The sequence below is a fragment of the Homalodisca vitripennis genome, chromosome 2 (assembly GCF_021130785.1).
Source record: "Homalodisca vitripennis isolate AUS2020 chromosome 2, UT_GWSS_2.1, whole genome shotgun sequence".
Classification (NCBI taxonomy): domain Eukaryota; kingdom Metazoa; phylum Arthropoda; class Insecta; order Hemiptera; family Cicadellidae; genus Homalodisca; species Homalodisca vitripennis.
The window spans coordinates 73,498,402-73,518,075 of NC_060208.1; the positions used below are offsets into that span (position 1 = coordinate 73,498,402).

Here is a 19,674-nt window from a genome sequence, read left to right on the forward strand (position 1 = left end):
ATTCCATACTATGAACTAGAACTGTTGACCAAGATATTTCATTTACCCAGAACTTCAGAACCTCTGGATTACTTTGGGTTATACACTTGTAAATGATAATATATGTTTTTATTGTACCCAGTTTATGTTTACTACAATATAAACCAGTCAGAAGTGAACTTTTACACTATTTATAGCAATATCCACCTCTCTTTTCTTATGTTTTGTAACAAACTCGCAATTAGCCCAAGGGAATGAGTGAATAAGTTTAAAAAGCCAAATACGACTTTCACACGTAAAACCAATTAATTATAGGGTGGAAGTAATTTTTTTAAGCTTATAATGGGCTGTCTTTAATACTTTATAATTGGAGGAAATGTTTTGAACAAAATGAGAAAGAATCTGAAGCTATCTTAGCATGTCACTGACCTCCATCAAGAAATTATTCAAACTAGATTTCGGCAATTTACCGAAACAATTTATTATTGTTCAGATCAAAATATCCATATTTTGAATTCCACGTAAAGCAATTGGTAACCATTCTGATCTTTGGACTATTTACTAATACAAATGCAGATACTGATTCTGATTGGTATAAGGCAAGATTTCATTTTTTTGTTTCATTCCTCACCCTTCACCACTCAGAATATGACAATTTGAGAACTTTGTAATAGCTACTCAATAACTTAATTCTGCACTTAACATTGCCATACATGAATTTTTAATTTTATTTTTTTAGTTATTGGCAGTATCACACTGCCATATAATAGCAGACCACTTAAAAAATTTAAACCACCAATCCAGATTACCAAATTCATTTTTATCATTAATTTTGATCACTGTTAGATTCAAAACAAAATGGTAGATTTAGGATTTGAATACTTGCACCTAGTTATAAAATTAAACGTTTAAAAGAATGTTTTTACTAGGTGAGAAAAGCTTTAGAACATGATAACTAACAAATAGTCCTGGCAGCAGCAAAACCCTCTTCGCCCTCCAAGAACTTGTTCGTTATCTGAGCAGCCTCTGTGAGTGCCTTGAGAACAGTTCCGCTGTCTCGACAGTTATTGTTGTTCACCCTCAGGTAACAGTCAACTGCTGTCTTGTACTCCCCACTTTGCTGCCATTGATGAGCCTTCACATACAACACACATAGGAAACTTAATAAAGGAAACAACAGTTCCACTGCCTCAACAGTTGTTGTTGTTCACCCTCAGGTAACAGTCAACTGCTGTCTTGTACTCCCCACTTTCTGTCATTGATGAGCCTTCACATACAACACACAAAGGAAACTAAATGTTGACAAGGTGGTGAATTACAAATAATTATTGTGTCTTACAAACAAAATATTATTGCCTAACAAATTCTGATAAAAACTTAGTACTTATGAATTGAAAACAATATTTATTTCTAGATGAGTACTACTGGAATAATACATTTTGGATACTAAAAACACTCAACAAATAAGTTTTGCCTAATGTTTTTCTGTGATTTGTTAGCTGATCCATCCAAAGAAAACGTAAGGTATAAGCACTGTTATAAATAGCAAAAGTTACTGTTGTTAAAAACCAGCCAATTAGAAGTTAAATGGCAAATGGAGTGTCAGTTTTATACAGCAGTTTAAATTATAACGTTATTATATTGAACTGAATCTAATTTTTAAACAAGTTTGGATATGAAAGATAAAAATTACTGATTTACTGTACTGTAACACAATCTGCTAAAGAACAAGACTAAAACTCAAATGCTATTTTAATTGAACATACTCGTCTGTATTTATTGTCAAGATTTATTGATTTCATTGTACCATTGACAGTTTGTCACACCAGAAACAAATAGGTATAACTATCATAATTTAAAGTTATAATTTTTTCCAAGCCCTGAATTAAAACTATCTTAAAAAGTATAGTATAACTTACAATGTAATGATGTTTAATGAATAAAATAAATATTTTAACATATACATGACTACAACTGGTGCTCATGAGAAAAATTTTCAAAGGGCTAAATTTTGTTTTTACTCTCCTGAACAACTGTGTTCCATCACTTACACCACTTCGTCTTTGGAGTGATGAATTACATAATATCATGTCTAATGAAAATTTGTCATTATTATTCATTTAATCATCAACAGCAATACAATATTTTATAAATAGATTTTTATACTAATAACCTGGATAAAACAGAATACACGAAAATAAATTGAGACAAGCATAGCAGAGCACTATGTGATAAGTAAAACATGAATGAGAAGTAACAGGTGACAATAGAGCATAATACAAAATTATGAATAGTAATAATCACATTTTTTTAAATTTAAAAGATCACTCTGTAATTACTCTTAAAGTACAAAATCCTAAGTTAAAAAAGTATATAATCGACACTCTACTGTAGACAAAACACTTTTTAAACAAGGTGCAGATGGGCTTCGACAAACAGAAAGTATTCTCAAAGGATAATCATATATATTGTCAACAACTGGTCCTGTATTACCACTTAATTTAAAGAACAAAGCCAGTACCTTAAATAGATACAAATACCTTAAGGGCAGAATGTTTTTAATGACAAACCAAGAAAGAGAATGTTCGTAAAATGGATATTTGTTAGTAATCTAATTAACGTTTTCTGTACAATTATGAGATAATTTAAATTGGTCACATAAGTACTACCATAAAGTGAAGTGCCATATGCTAGTTTTTAATTTATCAAAGAATAATAAACTTGTTTCAGTGTAGCCAAAGGACATAGGTTTTTCAGATGAAAAAATTATCTAAGTGACTGACGCAGTGAGTTTTTTTAAATGACCCACATGAACCTTCCATGACAAATTTTCATCTAGATGTAAACCTAAATATTTTGTTAACGTACACTGCATTAAAATGTCATGGGAACAACTGTTTTCACTACACCCTGCTTTATTTATAGTGTAATATGTTAAAGGAGATGCAAAATTACCTGATTGAGAAAGAGAAAAAAGAAAGCTTGTTACTGCTGAATCAAAGAGATGTCCTATGTAATACATCTTGTATTTTCTGCCTTAACATTTCCCAAGAGTTGGAACTGTATGACCAAGTGATTAGCAAAAGCTGTAACACGTCCATTGAAAATATTGTTGCAAGTCATTAATGAATAGTAAAAAAAAATAGGGCCAACCACAGATCCTTGTGGTACTCCCTATATTATATTATTTAATGTTTAAAATTTCACTTTTACTATTTTGACTAACTGCTTCTTTCCATAGAGAAAATATCTAAACCATAAAAGTGATATCCCTCTAATTCCTGCAGATTCTGATGATCCTAAGTATTAAAGACCTTGCTCACATCTAAAAACAGGCCAGCTATTTTATTGTCAGTCACACTATTCAAACCCTCAGAAATTGACAAAAAGTGTTAAAGAGCAAATTTAGTGCTTAGACCTTCCCTGAAGCCAAACTGACTGAAAAACAAAAATCATTATTTTCCAAGAACTGAATCAGCCTTGCTTTAACTAGTTTTTCTAGTAATTTTGACAGAACAGACAAATTCTAAGAGATCGACAAATCTATCCAATGAATATTAGTTTGATTGGAAGCTGAATTCGTACTTGCGAGATTTTATTTTATTAAAGTTTTTAGCTAGTCTTTTAAAACAGAGATAGATATGGCTGTAGCTGCAAATGTGACTATGTCAATAATTTTTGTGATTTTTATGGCAAATAAAAAGATTTTGATTTGATTTTGACTTGCTGCATTTCTTGTACAATTCTTGGAATAGTTATTATTTGTTAAATGTATTGAGCACAGTTAGTGTACAAACATGGACAATCTATAATGTGTAGGTCGGTCATAGCAAGTTGACTATAATACAAAGTATCAAGCCACTATTACCTGACTGAGAATGGAGCTGACATCACGAGCGCCCCGGGAGCCAACTTCTCTCTCATACTCAGCTTGTAGGGTGGACAGCTTTGCTGGTTGATACTCTCTGCACACTCGGAGAGCGTCCACCCACAGCCCAGCTTCCTGCGTGTAACTTACATATCAGTAAACACAACAACTTAAGGGTTCAGAGAGGACAAATGAAACTATAGAAGAGTTAAACATATATTTTAATAGTTATATGTAGTGTGTTAAAAGTAATGGGAATTTTAATTAAAAAAAAAAAATTATTTGTCTACATTACTGTAGTCACCTTCAAAATAGTCTCCATTAGATATTATGCATTTATGCCAGCGCATCTTTCGACCCTAGAAATTCTTCTCAAACTTAGTCATTAGGATACCCTTCGCTCTTTCAGCGATGCATTTTAATGACATCTACGCTTGTAAGACAACAATCCTCCAAGGTTCTCTTTATTTTTTAAAATAAAAAAGTCACACGGAGCCTTGTCTGGAGAAATGGATGCTGGGGCATTTTTACAATACTATTTATGCATTTTTACTATTTTTTTTATTCATGAACAAGCAATGAAGTGTGAGCAGGTGCATTTTCATAGTGTAAAGCCATGAACTGTTTTGACACAAATCCGGGTGTTTATTTCAGATTGCTCCACGCTAACACCGTTAACTTGTAGGTAGTACTCCTTATTGACCGATTGAACTTATGGCAAGAACTCATTCAAGATTCTTTATTATTCTTTATACACAATTAATTCGTAAAGTACAATTGACATTGTCACAGTACATACCTATTACAAAAGTAAAGTAACAAATGACTTCAATTAAATTGGCATTCCTCAATAGAGGGATCCTGTCATGTAACATTTGGTAATATTATTATATGAAATTACACCGTTAACTTCAGAGGATAGGAATCATTCAGTAAAATAATTGTATTATTATTTATAAAAAAATACCAACTAGACAGTGTAATAAAAAAAACACACAAACACACACACATACAGGGTGAATATTAAGTCACAACCCCCCCATCTACTTTTTTCTGTAGGTAATGTAAGAAGATATCCTTTGGGTAGTGGTAAAATATGGAAAGGAAGTTTCATTTTATGATACTGAAAATTTGCTGTGTCTCCCAAGGACGTGAAATTTTGGGGGCAACCCAAAAATTTCAAATGTAAACCCCTATCAAGTGAGAGACTTTTTCGAGGCAGTTATCAACAAATTGATCCCGCTTCTCACCATTTGCATCGAAAGGGGTGGTGACTATGTTGAAAAATAACTTACATATGTACAAGTATAACCAAGTATGTTTTTGTTTTAATTTTTTAACCCTACATAAATTGAGTACACTTACTTTCTGAGTGGCTCCATTATATATATATATATATATATATATATATATATATATATATATATATATATATATATATATATATATATATATCTTATATATATAAAAATCTTGAGTCACGATGTATGTTGCCAATAAACTCCAAAACGACTGAACCAATTTCAATCAAATTTCACATGTATCCGTAATTTAGTCTAACTTAGAAGATAGGATAGTTATTATCTGAATTATTCGCTTATGTCGTGAATATAAACGAATAAAATGAAGAAAAGTTTTCAAAGCGCCTGCACATTATAACCTGCAATTACGAGATAGATACGTATATTAAACAGTGAAACACTATTTGAAGGCGCTAAGTTATGATGTATAATTGTCTAAACTAAATTTTTGGTTGAACTTAAAGGTTGAGTGGTAGACCACTTTGTAATAAAATACATTATGCATGTACAATACATTTTTGACATATTTTCTTGATCGTGACATCAAGGTAAAATCTACATCGGGGTTGGAAATATAATTTACTTCAACCAGAAATGCTCATACGCGGGCAAAACTTACGAAAAGCGTGCGAAGCCGCGGGAAACAGCTAGTATATATATATATATATATATATATATATATATACAGGATGAATATAAAGTCAGGACCCCCCTCTACTTTTTTCTATAGGTGATATAAGGAGATATCCTTTGGGTAGTGGTGCAATATGAAAAGGAAGTTTCATTTTATGATATTGAAAATTTTTTGTGTCCCCCAAGAATGTGAAATTTTGGGGGCAACCCAAAAATTTCAAATGTAAACCCCTATCAAGTGACCCCTAATTTTAAAGAGCATGAAAAATCTTAAATAGTGGTGAAAACCAGAGATTGCTACCTCTTTTCCAACAACATAGCCAATAAAAATTGTAATTAAGTCTTTACACCTAAATTTATTTTGTTTGGGTACAGTTTCCGTCTGCATAGAAACAGGTTTATTGGTTGTTTGTGTTTTCAATGAGTGAGGCATGCAATGGACGAAGAATCCAATGTTAGAAAGTAAACTGATAAGGAGTTTATTGTCAATGAGTGACTGGGCTTTCCCGGTTCGAAGTACAGTTAGTACAAACTAGTCTATTCTTTGTTTCAATCTTGTGAGAACAGGTCATACTTTGACAGTAGTTATTATCTTAGTGGATCATTATTATCCAGTGGTATTGTGTGGTTACTGTTCCGTGAAGTATTTTGAGAAGTTTTTATGTGTTTTAGTGTTATTACAATAATTTATTTAGATGCAATTTCGCATTGTAAGTTTTAAATAATATTATCTAATTAATACTGATTACAAGTAAAAATGGCACGTAGTCACAAAGATAAAGTAGAAATGATATTTACTTTCGGGGCTTTGAATGAAAATTATCATGAGGCAGAAAGGCGGTTTAATTTGGCATATCCTGATAGACCTGTGACAAGGAAATACTTAACAACTTTAGTAAATAAGTTCCGAGAATTTGGTTCCTTCAAAGATGCCCCACGCTCAGGTCGGCCTCCTTTAGGCAGTGACAAACAGTTTGAAATTGTTGCACAATTTGTTGAAGATCCGCAGCAGGCCACCATATTAGTAGCAAATCTTTGTGATGTTTCCCAAATGTTTGTGGTAAAGTTACTGAAAAAAAATAAATTTCATGCTTGTAAAATTAAGCTTATCCATGAGTTAAACGAAGACGATCCATACCGTCGTCTACAATTTTGTGAAGAAATAGAAGCACTAATTTCTGCTCATCCATTGTTTGTTCAAAAGGCTGTGTTTAGTGATGAATGCAGTATTTTCGTCAATGGAGATGTGAACAAACACAACTGCAGGTACTGGGAGAATCTCGCACCCAGTACCCAGAAAAAGTTAATGTGTGGGCCGGGATTTTTGGGAATCACATTATAGGACCATTTTTTATTAATGGGAATCTCAATGGTCAACTGTATTTGGAAATGTTACAAGAATCAATTTTTCCTGCAATAAATACTGTTATTAGGGAGAATCAACATGAATTTGAAGAAGAAATCGTTCATTTCCAGCAAGATGGTGCCCCACCACATTATCATCATGCTGTACATTTCCTGGGAACTCAGCTACGTGGTCAGTGGATTGGTAGGCGTGGTGTAATAGAATGGCCTGCACGGTCTCCGGACCTTACCCATGGACTTTTTTCTATGGGGTCACATAAAATCCATAATTTACAAAACACCAGTAGCAAACCTTGAAGATTTAAGAAACAGGATTATTGATTCTTGCAACCAAATACCACCTCAGACTTTCCAAAACGTCAGAGAGGCGTTCACTCTACGCTTGTCTCACTGCCAAATAGTAGGAGGTCTTTAGTTAGAACATTTAATTTGACTTTGTGACGTGGTGAGTTATTCAAATTGTTCTGGTAATACTGGCTATTATTTCGGATTAGGAAAGAGATAGCAATCTCTGGTTTTCACCACTATTTAAGATTTTTCATGCTCTTTAAAAATTAGGGGTCACTTGATAGGGGTTTGCATTTGAAATTTTTGGGTTGCCCCCAAAATTTCAAATTCTTGGGGGACACAAAAAATTTTCAATATCATAAAATGAAACTTCTTTTTCATATTGCACCACTACCCAAAGGATATCTCCTTATATCACCTATAGAAAAAAGTAGAGGGGGGTCCTGACTTTATATTCATCCTGTATATATATATATATATATATATACATACATTAAATTGTATAAATGGCAATAGCCTTATTTAATTTCAATAAACATTGAATCGCAAAAAGTACTTGCTCCGCCGGGAGTCGAACCCGGATCTCTCACTTGCCGGGTGAATGTGCTACCATTACACCACAGAGCACTTACTTTTTCCGATTCAATTATTTTGTATTTGGCCGTATAATTTTATATATATATATAAAATGGAGCCACTCAGAAAGTAAATGTACTCAATTTATGTAGTGTTAAAAAATTAAAACAAAAACATACTTGGTTATACTTGTACATATGTAAGTTATTTTTCAACATAGTCACCACCCCTCTCGATGCAAATGGTGAGAAGCGGGATCAATTTGTTGATACCTGCCTCGAAAAAGTCTCTCACCAGCTCTTTGCCCACTTCTTCACCTCCCCCTTCACCTCCTCGTCCGTTGAAAACTTGTTATCACTCATGTGCACCTTCAGGGAAGTGAAGAGATAGAAATCTGAAGGGGCCAGGTCAGGGAAATATGGGGAGTGGTTCAATACGTCCCGTCCAAAAGAGTCCAGGAGTTGCTCTGTGTGAGGTCTAGCATTGTCGTGCAGCAGGCAGACTCCCTTCGTCAGCATTCTCCTCCTTTTATTCTGAATTGACTTTTTCAATTTTTTTAGCGTCTCACAGTATTTTGCTGCATTGATGGTCTCCCCGTGAGGCAGATATTCAAACAAAATTATGCCTTTATGGTCCCAAAACACGGATGCCATGATTTTTTTAGCTGAAATTGTGGTTTTGAATTTCTTGGCAGAGGGTGACAAGGTGTGACGCCATTGCTGAGACTGCCTCTTAGTTTCAGGCGTGTAGTAGGCAACCCAAATTTCGACTCCAGTAAAAAAAGAGTAGAGAAAATCAACGTCTTCGAGTTCGTAGCGTTCCAAAAACGAGCTCTGTACTCAATTCAACTTGTGCTATTCTGTCAGCTGTTTTGGAACCTACCTCGCAGACAGTTTCTGATATCCAAGAGTTTCTGTTATTGTTTCGTGTATCAGGGATCTGGAGATTTGCAGAACTATCGCAGAAAGTTCATCTAATATCAATCTGCGATCGTTACGGATTGCAATCTCGATTTCTTCCACAAGTTCGTCAGTCACAATTGACGGTCTTACGCTCCTCTGATCGTCATGCAAGGAAGCCATTTTTAAACTCGCAACACCACTTGTACACACTCGTACGATTCATAGCTCCATTACCGTAAACAGTTTTCACCTCATTATAAATTCCAACCGGAGTTTTTCCCTTCACAACGAGGTAGCGAATGACGGCGCGGATTTCGCACTTGGCGGGAGATACGATCGACATTTTTTGCGAGAGATGCTATTGCGTCAATAGTTTTCAACACACTAACCTCGGATTGGTCTCGTTTTGGAGGGGAGAGGTCAGGCTACGCGTCAGTGTTGAAACAACATGTCAAAAAAGTATTCCCTACAGCTGTGAGAGTACCAGTACACTTACTTTCTGGAAGTGTCTCTTATGGTAAAACCATTTAAACATAAACATTGTTTTTTTAGGTCTGTCTAAACTAAGCAGTTGCCTAAACCAGAAAGGTCCGAATTAGTAAGTTGTTACTGTAACTACGTATGGAAATAAAAGAGTTGACCACCACCTGATACTGCTTGACAATGAGGTCAGGCTTGTGAGCTCGGAGTAGTAGTGACTCAAATTGTTGGTAGTTCTTGTCCAGAAAAGCTTGTTTGGCTTGAGCATGTAGCACCTGGGCTAGAGATTCCTCATCATGCTCCTGCGCCACCCTCTCCGCATTCTCCCAGTCCTGGTTGTGCATGTACCTGCAGACAAAATCTATCAAATTCTCTCTACAGAAGAATTTTACATTTAAACTTATATTGTGTCTGACATATTTTTGCCACAATGTTTTCCTCTACAGACACACATAAAGATGTGCTGAAAAGTATGGAAAGGAATAATAATATTGTTATGACGGTTTGATTTTTAAGAATATAATTCTGCACATCAGCTTAAGGGCTAAAAACATCTTTTTATTTCATTAATAAATCTTCACATCCGCAGGAGAGCCCATCAAAAATCAAAACCTAACTTTTGAGAATGTTTCTGAATTCAGGATAAAGATAGCTAAAAATGATATGTTGCAAGTGAAGTTCAAAAAGAAATAAAATATATACATAAATTAATTTTTATACACTTTGGGGGAAGAGAGCTGTGAAGGTAAAAAAATTTTTAAAGACTGTTTCTGTGTCAGTTTTTAAGTTTGTTTTTATAACCCTCATGAAAAAATAAAAACATTTTATCTTGCATTAAGGTGAGTAATTCTAAATGCTGTTTGTTATTTAGGATGTGAAAATAAATGAAAAGTCTAAGCTTCTAACCTCTGTTGGGTGATTACATTCTAAATTTAAGAAAAAAACATACAACCACAATCCTAGTCTTTTTTTATTGTGCTTCATAACACTAACATCTTTGTAAAAGAATTGCCACTTTTTTCTTCAAGAGGAATATTTTTAGACAGTTTGGGGATATAATATGGTTGTAATTTGGGTTATGTAGGTCCAATTTAATAAATTATTTTGTAAATATAAAGGTTCAAACATTGCCAAAATGTACAAAAACACTATATATTCAATTTTAAAATGTTCTATATAGAGCTAAAACTAGTTCTCACCTAATATTATAATTTTCTTTCTTAAAGAGGTATAAACTGTGGATAATTTTATTACAACGCTGTCAATGTTAGTCTGGGGGAGGGGGAGGGTAATTAAAAAATAGTTACATGACTGATTTTAGAAGAAATAAAATTACAAAAGATATGTTATTAGACCTTGACAAGTATACTACAATGTTGTTCCCATTCCTGTTTCCACAATTGAAATACCCTTCAACAATTTTGAAATACTCTTGAAAAGAAAATTACCTCCCAAAAAACTCAACAATCAGAGTTAACAATATACTCTAACAAGGGAACTCAAGCTGAACCCCTACACCTCACCACTCAGCCTGCAACTGTTTCCTCAAGCTTTCTCATCGATCTTGCTCAGCTAAAAGATAGGCAAAACAGTTTGGAAAATGCAGTTAAGGCCTTAATGGCACAAATTCAAGATGTACCACTTATCACAGAAAGACATATAATTGCAGCTCAAAGTCACAAAATAGTGAGGAGCAATGCGCTAATTAAACCTAACTATACTCCTGCTAAAAAAGGAAAAAAGAACTTTTTTAGCGTTTCATTGCAAATGGCTGTGAATAAACAACGTTTAGCTGCTCAAGACTTGGATCAGATTAAGATAGGGGGAGTCTGTCAAACCCCGCCACAAAAACAGAACACCACCTGTATGACTCAAGGGTCCAGCCAAACGACAACTGACCAACAGATGACAGGGGGAGTCTGTCAAACCCCGCCACAAAAAAAGAACACCACCTGTATGACTCAAGGCTCCAGCCAAAAGACAACTGACCAGCAGATGATAGGGGGAGTCTGCCAAACCCCGTCACAAAAACAAAACACTACCCGTGTGACTGAAGACTCCAACCAAACAACAACTGACCAACAGACAAAGATAGGGGGAGTCTGTCCAAAATCCACCCTACTACACAAACAGAATTCCTTAACACAGATTTTAAACCTAGAACCAGAACAAACAAGTACAAGACCACTGGATACCCCAATTCAGGATGGTAACAGAACTGTTGTGGAAGTACAAATACATCACCAGGACAACTACTCACCTCCACAACATACCAATAATAGGACAGTCCAAAAACAGTATTTTTTAGAAACTGTTCCACAGAAGAGAACGTGCTACAAAACTCGGGTATTCATGAATTCAACGTTCCAGACACAGAGAAATACACCCTCTTTCACCAACCAATCAAATGCAAAACACAATTCACCATATTACACCAAAATACAGACAGAATTGCTAACAAAATTGATAGAATGAATTCTCTCCTGGAAATACAAAAACCAGATGTTTTGATTGTAACCGAACACAGCAAAAATAAGGAAACACTCCTGAACACTAGGCTTATTGGGTACACACTGATTTCTGACTACAGCAGGAAACAGCATCTAAAGGGGGGAGTAGCTATCTACACGAAAGAACATCTTAAGGAAAACAGTGAGGCTATCATCACTATCGAAGATCTCTCGATAGAAATGGTGTGTGAAGTGGCTGCCGTTAAGCTAAAAGTGGGCAAGTCAATTTTCATTGTAGTAGGTATTTACAGACCAGATAACAACCTCGAGTCTGACCTAGAAGTGCTAGCTGAAGCCCTAGAAAACTTACAGTCTCAGCAACACCCCATCATTCTAATGGGTGACATAAATATCGACTGTCTGAAAAATCAAATCGACACAACACTACTGATCGAGACCCTGGCAAGCTACAACCTCTATAGAAAGAACCTCCCTGCCACTCGGATAACACCAACATCAAGAACATCCATCGACTGTGTATGCTGCAACACAGAGAAGAAGAAATCACTGTAAAGGTAATAGAAACCAGCATATCAGATCATACGGGACAACTATGTATCATAAAGGGAAGAAAAACTCAAACGCCAACCACAACTTGTTGGAGGGGTAGAAACATGAGTCACAGAAACATACTGACAATGAAACATCTCCTTAGTCAAGAAATCTGGACAGAAGTATACAACTCCAATGAAGTTAATGAAGCATATGACAATTTCAGCCGAACTCTCCTTGCAGCACTCAATCAAGCATGTCCAGTGAAATATACCAGGTGCAAAAGAAGCGGAAACAAAAATAAATACACTCTCCACAACCCTAATGCTCAACAATTGAGGCAAAGACTTCTTTTTGCTCAAAACGCTTACAACACCACTGGTAGTGAGGAACATAAAAGACACGCTGCCCATCTCAAAAAAGAATATGACTTGCAACTCCGCCACCTAAGACAACAAGACACAATAGCTAAGATAACAGATGCGGATAATAAAACAAAAGCCATCTGGGATGTCATAAACTTAGAAAAGCAGCCAAAAGGAAACAAAAATGCCCTCACCCAACTCGAGGTAGGTGGCCAGGTTACGTCCAGCCCAGTGCGGATGGCAGAATATCTCAACAACTTTTTTGTCAACATGGCTGAAGCAACCATCAAAAACAATGAGCTGAACAATAAACAACCATTAACTCCGACCGAAAATAATTACATCCCCAACCTGACAATGAAGCCAACTAATTCAGAAGAAGTTGCCAAAATTTTTAGTGGATTGAAGTCAAAGCCCTCAGCAGGATACGATGACTTATCTACCATAGTCCTGAAAAAGTGCCAAGACGAACTTATAGAACCACTGGTGCACATTACTAATCTATCTTTTTTATCAGGAGTTTTCCCGTCTGCCCTGAAACTGTCAAAAGTGTACCCCAAGTTCAAACAAGGTGATGTCACAAAAGCAGGCAACTACAGGCCTATTTCACTAATCCCAACCATATCCAAAGTAATAGAAAAATTAGTGCTGATTAGACTTCTCGAACATCTTTCAAACAACAATCTCTTAACAGAATATCAGTATGGCTTCCTACCTGGTAAATCTATAACAACAGCACTGATTAATCTTGTAGAGTTCCTACTAGATCAGCATGAAGAGGGGAACACATCAACTGCCATTCTTCTAGACTATAGTAAAGCCTTTGATAGTCTTGACCATGAACACCTTCTGAAAAAGTTAATGACACTTGGAATTCGTGGAACCTCAAAAGCATGGTTTACCAGCTACTTAACGGAACGAACACAAATGATTGAGATAAGATACAACAATAATAGAGAAACGGAAAAGGTCAGGTCAAGCACAAAAAAGATCACAAGAGGTGTACCCCAGGGCTCTGTGTTGGGACCCATTATGTTCATTCTCTTCACAAATGACTTCCCTAAGTACATACAGGAATACAGCAACTGCATCATGTATGCTGATGACTCAGTGCTCTTGCTCGGCAGAAGAACTCCTGGTCAACTAGAAATATATGCATACACAGCAGTGAATATGGCTATCCAATATTGTCATAACAACAACCTATTTGTGAATGAGAAGAAGACAAAACAGCTCATTCTTGGGAGGTGTAGGAAAAAAACTCCAAAGCTACCAGAGACCGATGACACCACCTTTACCAAGTACCTTGGGGTAACAGTTGACCAAGACCTTTCTTGGACACCACACATCAACAACCTCTGCAAAAAGCTAAGTACCAGACTGTATGTAATACGACGAATAAAAAATATAGGAAACACTATGACCACGAGGATTGCATACTTTTCCCTGTTTGAATCCTATATCCCCTATGGGATAGCAGCTTGGGGAGGGACAACTTCTGGTAACCTGCAACGCATACTTTTGAAACAAAAAAAAGGCATAAGAATACTGGGCAATCTCCAACCACGAGAGTCTTGCAGGGATGCTTTCAAGCACCTCAAAATCTTAACAGTCATAGGCCTGTACATCCTGGAAACAGTAACGTATGTCCACATCAAGACTCCAGGCACAGCAGAAAGGGGTGAGCAATTCCATCACTACAACACCAGACGAGCCACTGACTACTGCCTTCCTGTGCACCGACTCCGCAGCACTGAACATAAGCCAAGTTACATCGGCGCCAAAATGTGGAACTGTTTGCCAGAGATGCTGAAAAAGGTGGATCAACAACAATTCGCTCGTCACTTGAAGACCTTGCTTCTCAATCGACCCTTCTACAGCATCAAAGAATTCATGAGCTGGCAAACTCAACCAGACTTTTGAAAAATTACTCAGAATTGTACTTGCTCCTCAGTAATATTGTATGACTCTATACTTATCTTGTGATAACGTATTAAAGATATTTTTTTTTAACATATCTGATTTAATGCTGTTCAGCTCCTTCAGTGATTTATCTTTCAAATCGTCAACTGAATCAAACCTATGCCCTTTCAAGCATTTCTTCAGTTTTGAAACAAGAAAAAATCTACAGTTGCCAGGTCTAGTGAGTAGTGAAGGTGGGAATGTTCAATACCCAATTCATAAAAATATACTGTGCCTAAAAAAATATATCCACAAAATATAACTGAGGTTATATAATATGAGTTCATTTTTACCGATTAATATTGAAATTTTAATGATATGCTTATATTCTTAGTGGACTGAGTCACAGAACGCTATAGAAAATTCAACTTACATCATGACAGCCTCTTTAGGTTTGCCAGCCTTGATGAACTGATCCTCTGCTTCCTGGAATTTCCCATCATCCTCCAGTGCCATAGCGTACTTATAATGGATGTCTACTGTCTTAGTCTTCATCCCTGTCTTGGCCAGTTCAAATGCAAACTCAAACTGAACAAACATCAGTGGGGAGTAAAGAAATGTGCTATAATACAGAGACAAAACCACAATAATTTTTTTTAACCAAAATGCTGATCTCTTTAATATAATTTTAATAATACATTTAACTCTCATATTTTATGATAAAGAACTGCCTTGAGAGATTTAAACTTTTGGCAGATAATACAAGGTTTTCTTGTGTGACCAGAGCCTGGTGTTTGAATTACTGTATCATATTTCGAGAAAGTTATGGAAAACCAAAGTAGATGGCAAAAACAATTAATTTTTTCATATACATTTTTCAAAGCTTTTTTATTATTTTCAGAGATTTCTAAGTAAATGTTTCTTATAACCAAATGTAACAAAATAAACCAGAAACAGTTTAACAGCATAGACAACACTCCATAAATAACATCAAAAGAACTAATACCCACATATAAGACTTTAGAATGTATGTTATCCAACACTCTAAAATATGAATGAGTATTTTTATCTGAACTATTTAATAAATGTATTGAATTGATTTACTTTTCGGGTTGTGTGAAATTGTTAATATTTTGTGTTTTTCATCAAGATATTTTAATCTCATACATTTTTAAAGTTTTAAATCTCGTATTTATTAGCAATAAAAAACATATCTTTTGAAGATAATAACTTATTAACAGATTCAAGATTATGCTATGAAGTACCCAATAATGGTTGAGGCTAAAATGGTGGATGGATTTTGAAAACAAATTTAAAAACACTGATGCTCTGTGATTTGTTTAAAACATTTTATAAAATTCTATTTACATTGTTCTTGATAAGTTACAATTAAACAAACAGTACAGAAATTCATTGTAACTATTTTGCTTAAGTGGTACAAAATTCTTTTTATGATAGCAATTCTAATAATGTGAAGGATGGGTGAACTCGCAATGGGTGAACTAAATGATGCTTTTCCGTTTTAGTGGCTGTCAACCTAAGGAAATCAATACTTGCACTGTAATATAAGTTAATGACACAAAATTGGTATCTGATGATATCGAAGATTCTTTTCTGAATAAAATCATGCAATCAAGAAACACAGCACAAGTTTAGTTAAATGAATTCAAGTATTAAATGTATCAAAAATCATACATTGTCATGGTTTATAACTGATTTATATATCTCATTCTAAAGTTTGGAATGGAGAACCTTTTTTGAAGAAAAATGTATTACATTGTTTTTGTACTTAGTTCGAGCTTTAAGGAAATAGTATTAAGTTACAATGTCAATATGAGTCTGTTCTAATGTTTTTTTTTCAGTTTTTGCCTTGGTTGAATAATTTTACTGTAATAGTTTTCCCTTCAGGTGGTACATTCAGCTCCTGAAACCAGTCATCTAGTTAAACAAGTTGGATTGTCGATAGAAAGGTGTGCCGTAATATTTTATCTAAAATGTAAATTTTCTTCATTTGTCCAGCCGTCATTTGAAGTAAAAATAATAATTTATTCATATATTGCCTCCTGGATATGAATATCCAGTACATATAAGTATAAATAAATAAAGTTACATATCTTTCCGTCGTCATTCCAACTTTTTTAACCATATGTCTAGTTTTGGAAGCAATTTGTTAAAAGCTGAAATGTAGCCAAGATAAAAACAACAACTCAACATGAAAATACACATTCACAAAAACACTCAACACAATGAACAAATACAAAATATAATTTGATTTATGTGTATGACCGGCCATGGACAGAATATACTACAGAGTACAAGATTTGCCCTAGTGATAAAAATTATCTTTGAATAACTTGTTAATCACTAACACATTTTTTTATTTTTACGGCAGAATCTGAGGTTACTACAGAAGTTTATTTTAAAACATCTCTTTCACAAGAAATTACTTATAAATATTGAAGGCTTTTGTGTAGTATTATTATGATTACAAATGTTTCTTACAACTACATATATAATTAAGTCTATGTATTTGTGTGGTATATAGTGTTGAATATTTTATTTGTTTAACACATAAACGAATGCACACATTTTTATGAGAAATACAACTTATTGTATATTTTTGAGGCAAATTTAATGATTTAAACCATTACTATACCTGATAACTGTCACAGGCATAGTCGATGCATGTTTCCAGGAGGCCAAACTTGGACAACAGTTTGACTGCAGAGTCACCGCCAAGGGACTTGGCCCACAGAAAAGCCACCTGCTGACCTCCCTGTTCTCCACCTGCTGTTTTGGCCACCTGTAAACAGTCCATCAGAGCTTATCACCAGAGGTAAGAACACAATTGAACAAGGGACAGGACTTTTGAAGTCCATCACAAAAACATTTAACAAGGCTCTTCTAGTATGATTTACGCAACCAACTAACTACACCTACTGACTCTCCCACAGTTTCTTTCCTTTTTTTCTTTTTTGAGTTGATAAGTTTCGTGCAAGTTTCTAATTTTTACCAAAAAAAATTTTTTTTATTGTTACAATGCTCACAGAGATATCAACAGTCCACGTGTTAATGATCAGGAAAAATACTTTAGATAAATTATGGTTTTGAGAAATCTAAAACTCAAGGGAGAAGAACTACTACAAAAAGGCTCCGAATAAGTAAGCATGTTTTTTGTCCAAGTAGGGCAGTTACGTATTGTATTCTCTAACTAGATAGGGATGTTTTGCAATGTAGTCTCATCAACTAGGAAACAGGATGGGCATCTTTGATGAAAGTTACACACCACGTAGAATATGTGGCCAACATGAAAATAATACAGCGGACTTATTTTACTGTAGTCAAGAAGAACAAACTAAGGCTTTTGACACATTTTTAGAGTCTTTGGCACCCTCTCATTTTGATCTTTTACCAGTTGAGATCTTCAACTTATCAATGGAAGATTTTTTATCTCTCAAGTATTTTAATATACTCACTGAGGAGCTCGCTGGTTATTTACAACAGTTTTTCAGACTTCAAGAAAATAAAAAAAATTTCTATTCCTCTTTACATTCAGCCTAATTTGAAAATAATAAAATACTCTGCAAATGGAACTAAACAAAAAAATGTTATTGACCCTGTACGCCTCCTCCCACATGTCAAGTGAACGGTACATCTTGACAGCCAGCTTCCATTGGTCGGCTCCGAGATAGTGGCTCTCCGCAGCTCTCAAGTTTCCTTCAGACTCCAGCTGTTGAGCCAAGTGAAGGTGAGTGGTGGCCAGCAGATCACTGTGATGTTGCTTCACCAGCCGCATCATCTAAGAACAAAGATAAGAGAGTCTCATACTATGGACGGATTTAAAATTTAAGAAATCTACTTTGTAGATACAAACCAAACTAGCGAATGGGGAAGGTAATATAGTATGAATTACCCTTGTATCAATCTGATGTTCAGGATTCTTATATTAAGCTATAACTTTGAATTTTAAAGTAAAACTTTACGTTTTTGGATTTTCAAACTTCATTGTAGCCCTCTCTGACACTGAACCTGAGGAATAACAGCTTAGAGGCGACTTCTGAACCACCACCAATGGCCGAGCAGGCGGACCTTGCGATAACTGCCATACCCGCTTCACTGTGCCATTGGCAATCAGTATAAGTTCATAAGTAAATTTAAAAAAAAAACAGACTTGCATTTTTAAACCAAAATATGTATAATATGGAAGCATAGATTCATCATAATTGACATTAGGAAGGTTTAATCTTTTTTGTCTCTCTCTTAGGACGAGAGCTCTGTACCAGTTAGTCACAAGAGATAGCACACCTTTATGTCTAGCCTAGCAACAGCCTTATCTAGGGAGCCCTACCAACTCCAACAGTCATCCCCCGCAGTAGACTAGACCTATCGATTTACCTTTGCACTGCAATATCTTGAAATTTGCGGTTAGTTATGTGCTGCTCTCGGAGATCCACAAAGTTGTCCAGATTTAAGTGACACATTGGTTTTAGCTCCTAGCCGAAGTTTAATGTTACTTTCAATGATGTTGGAATGAGACATTTACTCAACCTGGTCATACTGTCGTTGGGCCTTGTACATTGCTATGGCCATGTCAGGCTGGTCAACGGCCACATAAAGCTTCTCTGCCTCTCGGAGTTTCCCAACGGCCTCCAGTGACTGACCCTGTTTCAGGAAGATGCGTGTCACCTGATCAGGCTCCAGGTAGCGAGTGGCCAGGGTGTGTGCTTTGTCCCAGTCCCCTGCAACAAGAGCTCTCATCAATTAACTTGTCACCTATCTTAACTATTTTGTATGACCTCAACGGAAATGTTACATATTTTGTTACGTACTAAGTACGTGATTAGGAAAACCAGCAAAGTTGTTATAGTTCTCTAGTAAGTGCCCATGGAAAGGAAGGGGCCTAACAACCCACAGCCTACACACCAACAAGGCATAAAAACAAATGCGAAGACAAACAAAAGTAATAAAACCCCTATTCAATCAGACCAATCAATCCCAACTGAGGAGATGGGA

At 35.4% G+C, this 19,674-nt stretch overlaps 1 protein-coding gene across 2 annotated transcripts in view; it reads right to left on the reverse strand.

Annotated features, from left to right (window-relative positions):
• LOC124354171 (intraflagellar transport protein 172 homolog) overlaps positions 1 to 19,674 on the reverse strand; it is a 94,539-nt gene that overhangs the window by 11,324 nt on the left and 63,541 nt on the right. For both annotated transcript variants that reach the window (XM_046804433.1, XM_046804434.1), the window contains exons 19-25: positions 19,210 to 19,400; positions 18,278 to 18,460; positions 17,318 to 17,464; positions 15,095 to 15,249; positions 9,560 to 9,740; positions 3,848 to 3,982; positions 940 to 1,114 (exon numbers count right to left, since the gene is read on the reverse strand). In XM_046804433.1, coding sequence (XP_046660389.1) covers positions 940 to 1,114; positions 3,848 to 3,982; positions 9,560 to 9,740; positions 15,095 to 15,249; positions 17,318 to 17,464; positions 18,278 to 18,460; positions 19,210 to 19,400 — 1,167 coding nt within the window. The remainder of the gene's footprint in view (positions 1 to 939; positions 1,115 to 3,847; positions 3,983 to 9,559; positions 9,741 to 15,094; positions 15,250 to 17,317; positions 17,465 to 18,277; positions 18,461 to 19,209; positions 19,401 to 19,674) is intronic.